This window comes from Oryza sativa, chromosome 3, assembly GCF_034140825.1.
Source record: "Oryza sativa Japonica Group chromosome 3, ASM3414082v1".
Classification (NCBI taxonomy): Eukaryota; Viridiplantae; Streptophyta; class Magnoliopsida; order Poales; family Poaceae; genus Oryza; species Oryza sativa.
This window is the reverse complement of record NC_089037.1, coordinates 16996577-17008709: the sequence shown is the minus strand read 5'-3', so window position 1 is coordinate 17008709 and position 12133 is coordinate 16996577. Positions and strand designations below refer to the sequence as shown.

Here is a 12133-nt window from a genome sequence, read left to right as displayed (position 1 = left end):
GCTTCGTCACGGTGTAAGGGTCGGTAGGCCAATCATCCTGATGACACTAAGGTCCTGGACTTAGTGTAGGTTTTCTGCTCATGTGTTCATGCAAGGAATAGACAATAGATAATGTAAAGTCTTTGTAATGACGTCTAGACCGCACTCAATGTGTGGATTGTGGTAGTACTGATATCGGACAAACTAGAATGGTTCACATCACGTGGGTCAGGCTGTACGAACACTGTAGAGTCTAAAACTAAATGATTAGTCGTGCTCGTGGTTGTTGTTTGGATTTTGTTGCAGGTAGCTGAGTGTTTCGGGATTCGTTGCTTTTTCAGGGTGACTCTATTAGGGGCCTACACCTAGTTGGCTTGCTTGTGGGTTGGGTAGTTAAGCTTCCGTGAATCACTATCTTATTTGGCCGGTCAGCCTATGTTTATGATAATATTATTGTAGTATGTAATTTAATTAATTTCAGCCTTTATTCTTGTTTATCATTGCTTAGATGAAAGTGTGAGACTAGTCCTCGTCCTAGGAACTAGTGAAACACGAGTATGGGTTCAGAGCAATTGAGATGGTTGATGAATTTAGCAAATCAGTCTAAGTCTCTTGGAATTTGTAACATATTTGGTCGCTGCATTCATGTGGTTTGACGGGCATGTTTTAGGCTGACGTTGACTAGCACGCTTCTCCCGTCGAATGTCTCCCTTGTTCTCTACTCGACGCTTCAAGTTTTGTATTATGTGTGTTGTTTGTCATGCCAGGGGAGTGATGAGGTGGGATGGTTACCTTTTTATTTGGTTTATATTGAGATCCCATCTAACTAATATTTCACACTGTCATTCCGAATAGCATATATAATATCTAGCCAGGGTGTACTACATTCTTTTTTTTGGGGGGACGGGGGAGGGCGGGGGTGTTCATTCATTCTTGCTTATTTGAGAAGTAGTTATTATCGCTTGTAACTTTGATTAAAAGATAATATGTTATATAAGCAAAAAAATCTTAAATCTAATGCAGCTAGTCAAAATCCACACCAAGATCAGCCATAAGACTTAATGTTTTTGCATAAAGAGATATAGCAATAAAAATCTCACAGATATATATTACAATTATGTTGACTGCAACAAGTGGAAGCCCATTCTCCAATAAGAATCAATATTGTTCCCAACAAGATTACAATACTTAGCCATTTGTAAAAAAAATACATCAAACTTATATGTGTAGACATCATTGCCATCGACCATTGGTTATCATCCATGTCAAATAAATTTTACATCTTCAATAGCAATAGAACTTGCTCCATGTATGAGGTCTTAGATATGGTCGAAGCAAAATGAATTCACACATTCTGTAGATATGCACCAACATTAACAAACATTTATAAGGAATAAAGAATATTTCCATTAGTTCATATAGTGGCCAACTTTTATAAAACATAAGGAATCAAACAATTTGCATGATCAATACATCCATAGACAACTATCCTTCTAATTTATATTGCCAACTTCAATATTACATCAATTAGAGTGTATGGAGACTGCATATTTTAGAAGCTAAGAATATACTTTAGGTTATATGTATGATATCTAGGAAGAAGCATCACCTTTTATATCCAAGTTCTTCTAAAAGCATATAAAGAAAGTCCCACAAGTTCATAGGCTCCATATTAGTTATGAAGTAAGCCTAGAGAAAGTTAAATGCACCATGAAAATTTATCAGCAGTGAAACTAGTGCAATTCAATAATAGTGATATACCTTGCCTCCACTTATCTTTGAACCCTCTTTAGTCGAGAGAGTTTTCTCAGCACAAATGTGGCCATGTACCACATTTTCAACATATACAAAATCATCACAATTCATTCCATCGCCGATAATAAACTGCAAGAAGATATAGAACCCAAGCCCTTTCTATTTATTGTAGAGGAGAAATATAAATAATGTAACATGAAATATTCAATGTTCTTAGATATGCATGTATTAATGTTAGTCCACATAACCACACGAATTTTTAGTTAGCCTTGACCCCAGTGGTGGGTGCATTGTTGGGGATGATTGAGGCTCTAGCCCAACCTCCAACAGCTAGGAGTTCCTTAATATCTTTGCATCCACACTATCAGAGAAATTTACATGCATGCAAGTAGTGATGATGGGATAGTTGGAGAGATTAAGGGGGAAATACAATAAGTATGGGCTATTAGTTGGCACCTTATTAGCCGATAGTGTTGTAATCAATGATCATATTTTATTTATCTACCTGAATAATTGGGTTGGACACTTAATTAGGGGGGATTCATGGCCCCAGCCTCCATGTCGCATAACACAATAGATGCAAAAGTGAAAAACACACAACGGAGTGGCAATCGTGTGCGGTAGAGATGTGTAAACTGCATATATATGCATATATTTCTGAAGAATGCCATGCGTGAAGCGTCATCGGTTTCTTGCTTTATATGTATGTGCATGCGACTCATAACATGATTCTTTATCTGTGGCTTCATATTAATGAAACATGAATTGTATGGATGGTAGTCTGTTGATTTACTGAAAAATTTTGAGTTTCATAGTGCTTATGGATGTAGAGAAATTTATATGACGTTGTTGCAGAGAATTTACAATTTATGTTATCATTTGTTTACTATATATTTTTTGCAACGCCGATTATTTGGTTAGTTTCTTACAAAGGGTTAATTAACTAGTTCATAATCTTCATATCACACACAAACCATATGCTTGATAACTGAGTAAAAATAATAATGTACCACAGTTATGGTCTGTATGACTAAATAAATTATGTACATGTTTATTTACTTAAGGTGCACATATGTCTCGTGAACTACCTATATGTATATAATTTCCTACAGAAGCAAACAATGATGCACATGCAGAATTTGGGGACTTCCATGAGATCAATATTTCAAATATTGTATATGCTAATTACTTGAGGTGTGCCCAATCAAAAGTAGTATCATTAATCTATTTTTAGAACCATTTTGTTTAGTATTTCGAAGTATGAGAGAAATTAACACGATATGTACTAGACGGCTACATACCATCGTTCTCCAGTGGGAAAGTAAATGTGGTACAATGGTGTCACCAGGGCCAAAAATGCTACCAGGACGTATGGAACAAGTTAGAAGTTCACATATGCCGTTGGAATTTCTCACTAACTTCTCTGCTTCTGCCTTGCTTTGTGCATATGCATCAGGAAACTAACATTAATAAACACATAGTTAAAAACACAAAAAATCAAGTGTGAATTTTATACATACTGAAATAAATAAATATGGCTTAATTAAGTAACTATCTAAAAAAATTAGGCTAGTAGTTAAAAGTAAAAAGATCTCTCCCTGTATCCCTATGTAAATGTGTTGAAACATAGTACTATATATACTTTTTTTGCAATTATACTTTGGTATTCAAATAGTCGTAGAAATGTTCTATGTTGTAGATCTAGCCCTTGTTCTAAGTATACAAACTACCCTCTTCAACCTACAAGTAGTGATCATCACCATAATATATTTGTTGATACCAACATACAACACAGTCATTCTTTTCTTTGTTGCTTGGAACACATAATAATTAATTATTGGTGCAATCAAGGTACATACATAGAAGGTACTACATCCATCCCAAATATAAGTTTCAACCATTCCTAACGCAAAGACCAAGAAAGAATTTAATCACCTCCTTGGTTGAATCATATCCATACATGCAAACAATGTGAATGTGGTGCTTGATGGAAGAGGATTTAAAACAAACTAAATTTAAAGGACCAAGATGTGCTAGTTAATGTATGCAGGCATGCATGCATGCATACCTTATATTATGAAACATGGGAATAAAATGGTTGTGCCTTATATTTTGGGATGGAGGGAGTAACAAATATTCATCATTTAGCTAACTAAAAATAGGCTGAAGGTTAGAGAGAGGTAACTAAAAATACACAGCCAAACTTTTTTGTTAGCATCGATTTGATTAAGGAAAACATTTCACAACATGGGGGCATTAATTTTTTTTAGTTCGTGTACCAATGGGTACAACAAAGAAATGAGATTCATAATTGTACAAGAAATTTTGTGACTACTTGAGCATCTAGTAGCATGAGCAACCAAAATAAAGAAAAAATTGCATTCAGTCACATAGTAGAACCTTGTTTGGGTATGGCATTGATTCATCTACATCAAAAAGGCCATGAACTCCGTCAAATACAACACCACTGGAACTGGTGTATATCAGCCTTTTAACCTTGCACGTTACACAAGCATCAATAACATTCTTTGTCCCTGCGTAATAACACAAAATGACTCTTTTAAAAACAAAAAAAAGACAAAAATTGAGACTAATCAAATCCAAATAAGGTGTACATTTTTGAATTAATAACAATCATGTTACCGAAGATTCAAGAATGTTTATGTCTACTTTCATGCTCGTTGGACAAAACAAGCGGGCAGTGCACCCGTGAAAAAAGAATTCTAAAATTCGAAGCTTCACAGTGTTGTTGTCGCCGCGATGGTCCCACAGCGTCGTTGTCTCTGCCGAGGTCGCACAGCTCCCAAGGAGCAGAGAGACTGATATAAATGAGGAGACATGGAGTGGGAGGAGAGAAATTAAGGAGAGAGATGACGTGTGGCCGATCGATGTGATCTTTTCGATATGGGCCTCTTAACAAGTTCTCCTAGAAAAATAACTTTATTTTCACATATGCCAGCAAAATTTAAGGAGACATGGAGAGGGAGTAGAGAAATTGAGAGAGATGACGTGTGGACGACCAATGTGATCTTTTCGCGTGTATATGGGCCTCTAGACAGGTTCTCCTACGAAAATAACTCTATTTTCGCAGATAAACCTCTTAATAAGCTCGCGTGTAAAAATTAACTTTCATAGGTGGGCCTTTTGTAGACACCCCAAAAATTCTTTTACATACCGGTGTTCTTTTAACCTGTTTGTAAAAATAGAGGTATAAACAATATTTTAGTAATATTTTTTTTGTTTTTTTAAATTAATTTGCTACAGTTGTGGCATAATTTAATGCCTCTAGAAAGTGCTTATTCATTCTTATAGACGTAAAAGTATGCTGTTACATAAATGCCACAAGGCATAGTGATAACTTATAAAATCTCTCTTGGTTTGGTTTCTAGAGACAATTCACCAAAATACATTTACGAGCCATTTTGAAGAATGCCTCATAAAACATTTTAAAAATGGCCCTATAGTATTAAAAAATATCTCTACAAGGTTTTTTTTATTGGCGAGAGGATACGAGTCCACCGAGAGGTACCTTAATATCATGTGATGATGCTTTGATGAAACAGTTCTTTATTGCACTTTTTTTATAAATAATAATATTGATGACTATTTCTGAGTCATGTAAGTAATGAGATCATATGCCCATCATGTATAAAGGGGCTTCTCCATAAATGATTCATCAATGATTTTTCATACCTTCAACATTGACCTTGTAATGTAGTTGGAAGTCGTTGATGTCAGGGTCTGCAGCAGCTGTGTGAAAAACAACTTCCACCCCTTGAAAAGCTGCATGGCATGGATGACAGATTGAAAATTCTATACTTGCAGTTATAAAAAAAAATTGTTTATAGAGATAAATCATAGATTAGGAAAAAATTAGATATCAATGGACTAATATGTTTGGTGTTCGGGGTTGACACGGTTTATCACGATCATCTTACTTTGATTATAAATAATTTTAAATGATTATATTACGATAAAGAAAGTTTGATTATAAATAATTTTAAATGATTATATTACGATAAATGAAAGTTCAATCGATAATATAAGTATATCATAAATTGTATGGTCCTATTTTGTATAGATAATATGACATATTTTCAAGTATATATATTTTTTTTCTCGCAAGAGAAGAGGTGAAAGATTGAACTTGAATAACTTGTGTCAATTATTTGACAATGAAGTGGGTATAGTGTGTCATAGAAAAAAAATTGAAATATATTTTTTTTCACCTAACCGCGTGTGTGAGTTCGCTAATTGGTTTGCAAACTGGCTTCCTAATGCTAAATTAACAATGGCCTCACGCCGAATTAAATGTTACTACTAATTGATTACTAACGCTAATTTAAGAAATAACGCTCAATTAATTAATTACTAATGATGCAAATTAATTAATTAATCGCATGAGTTCACTTCGTAGGGATGCGAGTTCACGTGAACTTGTGATGACATCACGAACATGTCACGAGTTCGAGCACTCACCGTGTTAACTCGCCGAGAATTTGCACCTTGCTTCATGGTGGTAACGGTAGTACTTACGCTACTTCTTTCTAGTAATACCGGTGAAAAAAAGGTATACTTCCAAAAGAATTTTGTGTGTGATAAGGATCCATTTAGAAATGATCGTGTCTTTTCCTACTAATGCCACGATTGAAATAGGCGAATACGAGGATTAAGTAGAAAATGTAAAACGAGAAAATAGTACGTGATTAATTAAGTTTTATTTATTACAAATTTAGAAAATGTTTTTTTATATTTTTAAGCAACTTCTATATAAAAATTTTTCGCACAAAATATATACCGTTTAGCAATTTAAAAAATATGCTAACGGAAACCGAGATAGTATTTGGATCTTAATCTGCATTGTTTTTTCTTGGTGAAACTGTATGATGTATCAGTCACATACTCTCTCTCCATTTACAAGAGTTAGACATATTTCCTATTTGAGTTCTTTCAAATAAGTTGTTTTTATTTGTTGTTTCTATGCATGTAAGAATTAAATGGAGAGGTAAGTAATTGTTTCATCGAAACATGAGGAGTTATCTTAATATTAATGTATTGCATGCGTGCATACACTCTTTGATCTTTGTTTCATGCAAGATAAGTTAATTTCTTCTTTAGTTTTGGTGACAAAAGTAATAGGTGTAACTTTTTTTTTGGGAGGATGGAGTATTTTGTTTGATTGTGATTTTGAGTGGTTGGCTTATCATAAGAGCATTACCTCATGTCACAGAATAATTATTCTGTTGTTTATGCGCCTACTGTTAGCCCTATACTAGGAATTTAAATCAAAAAGCAAGTCAGAGGATTTTGTTTGAAAGTATTGTTGAAAAAAAGTATACTTTACTTGGAGCTTAGCCGTTTTTTATATTGATAATTGTGACGTTACACAGGGATTGTTGCCCGCGCGAATTTCATAGACTTAATTATTATGGTCCTAGTGCTATGTTTCCTCCATCCTCCATGATGTAACATACTTCCTCGGTTCTATAATAATTGACGTTTTGCATAAGATTGAGGTCAAACTTTTATAATTTGACCATCAATAACTTTAAAAATATTTAGTTTAAAAAAACTAGAACAACGTATATAGATTTGTCTTTCAAAGCACTATAATAAAAGTAAACATGCATTTATTTATTGTGTATATTATAATAGAAAAATAAGGTCAAATATATATTTTGTAGACCATGTCATTGTCTAAAACGTCAATTAAAATGAAACCGGAGGGAGTAACCATTAATCCCATTAATTAATCCAGTTTGTGTTATCAGTCAGGTTCAAATTACAAATCCGGAATGGTAATTAATAAGTGTAGTTTCGCTAACTCATCATTGCAAATTTAAAGATTATAGTATACATGACACACATGAATTTGGACGGAGAAAATTTTATATGAAAATCCTGTAACTTTATAATTGATAACCTTTTTATTTTGGCTCATATTGAATGCCTAAATATTTGCCAAAAGCTTTGGAAAAAGGGTCTAGTTAATAAGAAGCATGGGGTGGGGGGGGGGGGCGCCCAGCGATCGGTCCCGGGCCCCCCGCTCCTATAGGCACTCCTCCCACTTCTCCCCTTCCTCCTCACCTTCTTCTCTTCCTATTACAGTACACCACAAAAAAATTTTAAAAAAACAAAAAGTTGGAAAAATTTATGTATAAAAAAATTGAATTCAAATTCAAATTTGAATCGGGTATGTAAACTTTTGACTTATAAACTTTGGATCTATAAATTTTAGGTGTATAAACTTTAGATGTATAGAAATACTATATATATATAAAATATTTGAATTATTTAAATTCAAATTCAAATTTGAATCGGGTATATAAACTTTAGGTCTATAAACTTTAGGTTTATAAACTTTAGATGTATAGAAATACTATATATGAAAAATATTTGAATTCAAATTCAAATTTGAATCGGATATTTGAATTCAAATTCAAATTTGAATAAGATATAATTCAAATTCAAATTTGAATAAGATATAATTCAAATTCAAATTTGAATCGTCGGATATATAAACTTTAGGTCTCTAAACTTTAGGTGTATAAACTTTAGATGTATAGAAATACTATATATAAAAAATATTTGAATTCAAATTCAAATTTGAATCGGATATATAAACTTTTGACTTATAAACTTTTGGTCTCTAAACTTTAGATGTGTAAACTTGAGGTGCATAAATTTACTAAAATAGAAAAGTAATACGGTACCAAAAAAGGAAACCAGGTGGAGGGAGGAGGAGGAGGCGGGGGGGGGGGGGGAATTGATCGCTCTGGGCGAGCGAGGGCGATCGCTAGCTCAGTAGCATTTCCGAGAAGCATCTGCATGCTATCTCTGCGAAGCTTGCTTACCACTAACCACCGGCTAAAAAAACCGGTTACTGCTAGTAGTTTGAACTGTCTCTGGTACCTACTCCCTCAATTCTAAAGTGTTTGACGCCGTTGACTTTTTTTAAAAATATTTGATCGTTCGTCTTATTCAAAAAATTTAAGTAATTATTAATTCTTTTCCTACCATTTGATTTATTGTTAAATATACTTTTATGTATACATTTAGTTTTACACATTTCACAAAATTTTTTTAATAAGACGAACGGTCAAAGATGTTTAAAAAAGTTAACGGCGTCAAACATTGGGAATGAGGGAGTAGTTCTGTAGTACCGATGATTTGTTATCCATAGCCATTTTTGTAACCAACTGTGATGCTGTCACGGCCATATGGTCATTGTTTTCTTTGACATTATATTATATCAACCAAATAAATTAACATAACAAAAAGAAAAGCAAAAGCGTATAGACATTATATGTTGATGCCTTAATAATTAATTATTAGTCGAAATTCATGACGTGTACTCCCTCAGTCCTATATATAAAAACAAATCTATGATGGGACTATGAATCTAGATAGAACTAGGGTATCTAGATAGAACTAGGGTTTAGGGCATAGATCTGTTTAGGGTTTAGGGTTTTTGGTTTAGGGTTTAGGGTTTAGGGTTTAGGGTTTATTTTTTTAAGGACGGATGAACTACTTTCTTCAAGCATGTCTTGTATTCGCTTTTTCTTTAATGAAAGCATAGCTCGTATTTCTCGATGGAGAGAGCAATTGAATACATAGTTGCTGTCGAAGGGCCACGTTTGGAATTGACTGATTAGCCACATGTAAAATTAGAAACGTTATTAGATATGATTAATTGAGTATTAATTAGTGAAATCTTGAAAAATGGCCTATTTAGAAAACATCATGTCATTTTGTACTAGCTAAGTGTATCGATCACCATTGATTTTTCTTGGTGGAACTGTTATATTGTACCAGTCACATATTTGATTTGATTTGATTTTAAGTGGTTGGCTTGTCATTGGAGCATTAGCTCACGTGACAGATCAGAGAGGCCCAATCAACTTAATTATTCTCTTCTTATGCGGATTTTTGTTTGAAAGTATATATATGGATAATTATACTCCATTTTAGTAACAATCAAACGTTGACTCATTGCACTACACCGTGACCCACTTTTGCCAACACTCCTTTATGTAGGGAAAATATTTGCCAAAAGCTTCGGAAAAAGGGTCTAGGGGAAGAAGCATATCTGTGTGCTATCTCTGAGATGGTTAGCGGTAAGCAAGTTTCTCGCATATCGAGGTTGAGGTAAAAGTTGCTTGACACATCGTATTATTTACTAGTAGATTATTCGTATAATACGATTTTTTTTCCGTCAAAGAATTCGAATTTTGCAACCCAGTTCATAAACCACAAAATAGCAGTGATATAGTACTATACATATTGTAACTGATGGTGTTATAACCGGCAATTATACCTCCAAGCACAAGCATAATTGTTACTTACTTTGTTACCACCGGCTAAAAAACCGATACTGATATTTTCAAAACTTCTTGTATTTCCTTTTTTTACATAATAAGCAGCTCGTATTTCTCAATATAGAGAGAGCAATTAAATACAGCGTTGTTGTCTAAGACCCCGTCCTAAAGTGCTTTTTGAAATGGCCGATTAGCCACACGTAAAACGAGAAATTTTATTAGCATATGATTAACTGAGTATTACTTCATTCATTACATTTTGCTCATCTCATAATAATCATTATATAAGAGGTGTCAATTCGTTTATTTCTGTAGAGTAAATATCATGATTATATGTCTATTTGTTTATTTATATACAAGTAAATACTATGGTTGCATGTCAGTTCGTTTATCACTGCAGGAGTAAAAATGATATCGTTGCATATCCACATACATGCTAACATAACGTTTTGATCGATGAGGTTTAATTTAAAAGGAAAGATTTTTTTTCTTGTCTTGGCCTCAATACCATTCGCAAATATGATGAGATGTAGGAAGTAATTATTGAAAACTTTAAAACTAGATTTGTTTCATTTTTAAAATAACCTTTTATATAGAAAATTTTCATACAAACGGTGTCGTTTAGCGGTTCGAAAAAAGCGTACGTATACGGTAAGAAGATCGAATTAATTAACCTTTGGTCAACTGCGTTATGTCGCAAACATTGACGGAGTCATAGACGGCGTGGCCGTCGCGGAGGGCCTCGCCGAGGAGCCCCTTCTCCTCGACGGGGTCAAGGGTGATCGCCGGCGCGAGGTCGGTGATCCGCACGCGCCACTCGCCGGAGCGGAGCAGCGCCGCCACGAGGTGCCTCGCCATGAAGCCGCGGCCACCGGTCACCGCGCACCACCGAGCTGCGGGCTCTTCTTCCTGCAGCCGGCGGCCGCCACTACAACCGTTCGCGGCCGGCGCCGTTTCCATCGCTCTTGCTCGAAAGAAACAAGGGAGGGATATATAGCTAGCTAGTAATAGCTAATGGTCGTATTGTGTATAGTGCGGTGATCGATTAGTGTGCTGCCGGCCGGTATAGCTGCATTATCGTTTATTTATAGGCACGGCGCTGTACATAGAAATTGCCGCGCGTGGTTCAAAATATAAAATGAGACCCTACTGTTAGGTATTATCAACAACCAGAATAAAACAGAATAGTAAATTAACAGAACAAAACAGAATATAGTGCATTTTACGTTAGGCAGATATGTACATTTTAATAAATTACGGCATTGACTTTTACGTGTGCGTGTTGGACCATTCATATTATTTAACAATACGTAAGATATATGAATAATGATTAAAATATTTTTATGATAAAGTAACTGAGCCAAACAAAATAATTTTTAATCATGCATGTACTTTTTTAAATTATAAAAGAAATTATCAATCATGTATCCAAAAGTTAACGGCCATGCTATCTGTTAAAAAACGAAGGCAGGTAGTTTGTTCATCAAAGTTACACACAATAGACCAGTCTATACTTACTTTTTTCACTAAACGGTAAAGACCATGAAGAATTGTGTCTTGATCCAGTGATTTATTTCTTTAGTGATTTATTTCTTTTGTAAAGCAGGAAAAAAATCTGTAATTCCTAGCACATACGTTGACAGCAGCGTTATGAGACCAGTGGTGTTTGATTGAGTTTTAATTATTGCAAACTTGAAAATTGATTAATCTGATATTTTAGAACAACTTTCATATAGAAAGTTTTCGCATGAAACGCACCGTTTAGCAGTTTAAAAAACGTGACACGAATATTCAAAACTTTATCCAGTTTTTGAAGTGGAAACTAACGGAGATATAGTTGTTTAAAGTGGTCCTGTTATCGCCGAACATTTAACCGAGTTCAAGAGAAAAAAGCCCGTTCTAAATAGATAACTAAAGTAGGAAGATCAAAACTTTTGAAAAATGGAAAGATATATTTTTAAACATGTTAAACCTTATAATTAGCATAGACCACTACTAAAAAAGTATTTTTCCATGTGGTTGGGATACCTGTCTACCGAGAAAAGTTTGCGGAAATAGCGGTATTTCCATGCGATGCCTAT

At 34.4% G+C, this 12133-nt stretch overlaps 1 protein-coding gene across 2 annotated transcripts; it reads right to left on the bottom strand.

Annotated features, from left to right (window-relative positions):
* Nucleotides 1-1026: 1026 nt before the first annotated feature.
* LOC4333070 (3beta-hydroxysteroid-dehydrogenase/decarboxylase) lies at nt 1027-11110 on the bottom strand. Of its 2 annotated transcripts, XM_015774598.3 has the most exons (7): nt 10727-11110; nt 5428-5517; nt 4135-4268; nt 3036-3194; nt 1741-1863; nt 1589-1668; nt 1027-1333 (listed from the first exon to the last, which is right to left on the bottom strand). In XM_015774598.3, the coding sequence occupies exons 1-7, from the start codon at nt 11010-11012 to the stop codon at nt 1264-1266; spliced, it is 942 nt and encodes a 313-aa protein (XP_015630084.1). In that variant the 5' UTR covers nt 11013-11110; the 3' UTR covers nt 1027-1263. The 2 variants fall into 2 exon arrangements, with proteins under 2 accessions (XP_015630084.1, XP_015630085.1); XM_015774599.3 differs by lacking the exon at nt 1589-1668.
* Between the last annotated feature and the right edge of the window lie 1023 nt (nt 11111-12133).

Coding starts and splice junctions, on each gene's coding strand:
- LOC4333070 (XM_015774598.3), bottom strand. CDS start 11,012: ATGGAAACGGCGCCGGCCGCGAACGGTTGTAGTGGCGGCCGCCGGCTG. Junction 5,518..10,726: donor CATAACGCAGTTGACCAAAG/GTTAATTAATTC, acceptor CATGCCATGCAG/CTTTTCAAGGGGTGGAAGTT. Junction 3,195..4,134: donor CAATGCCATACCCAAACAAG/GTTCTACTATGT, acceptor TATTAATGTTAG/TTTCCTGATGCATATGCACA.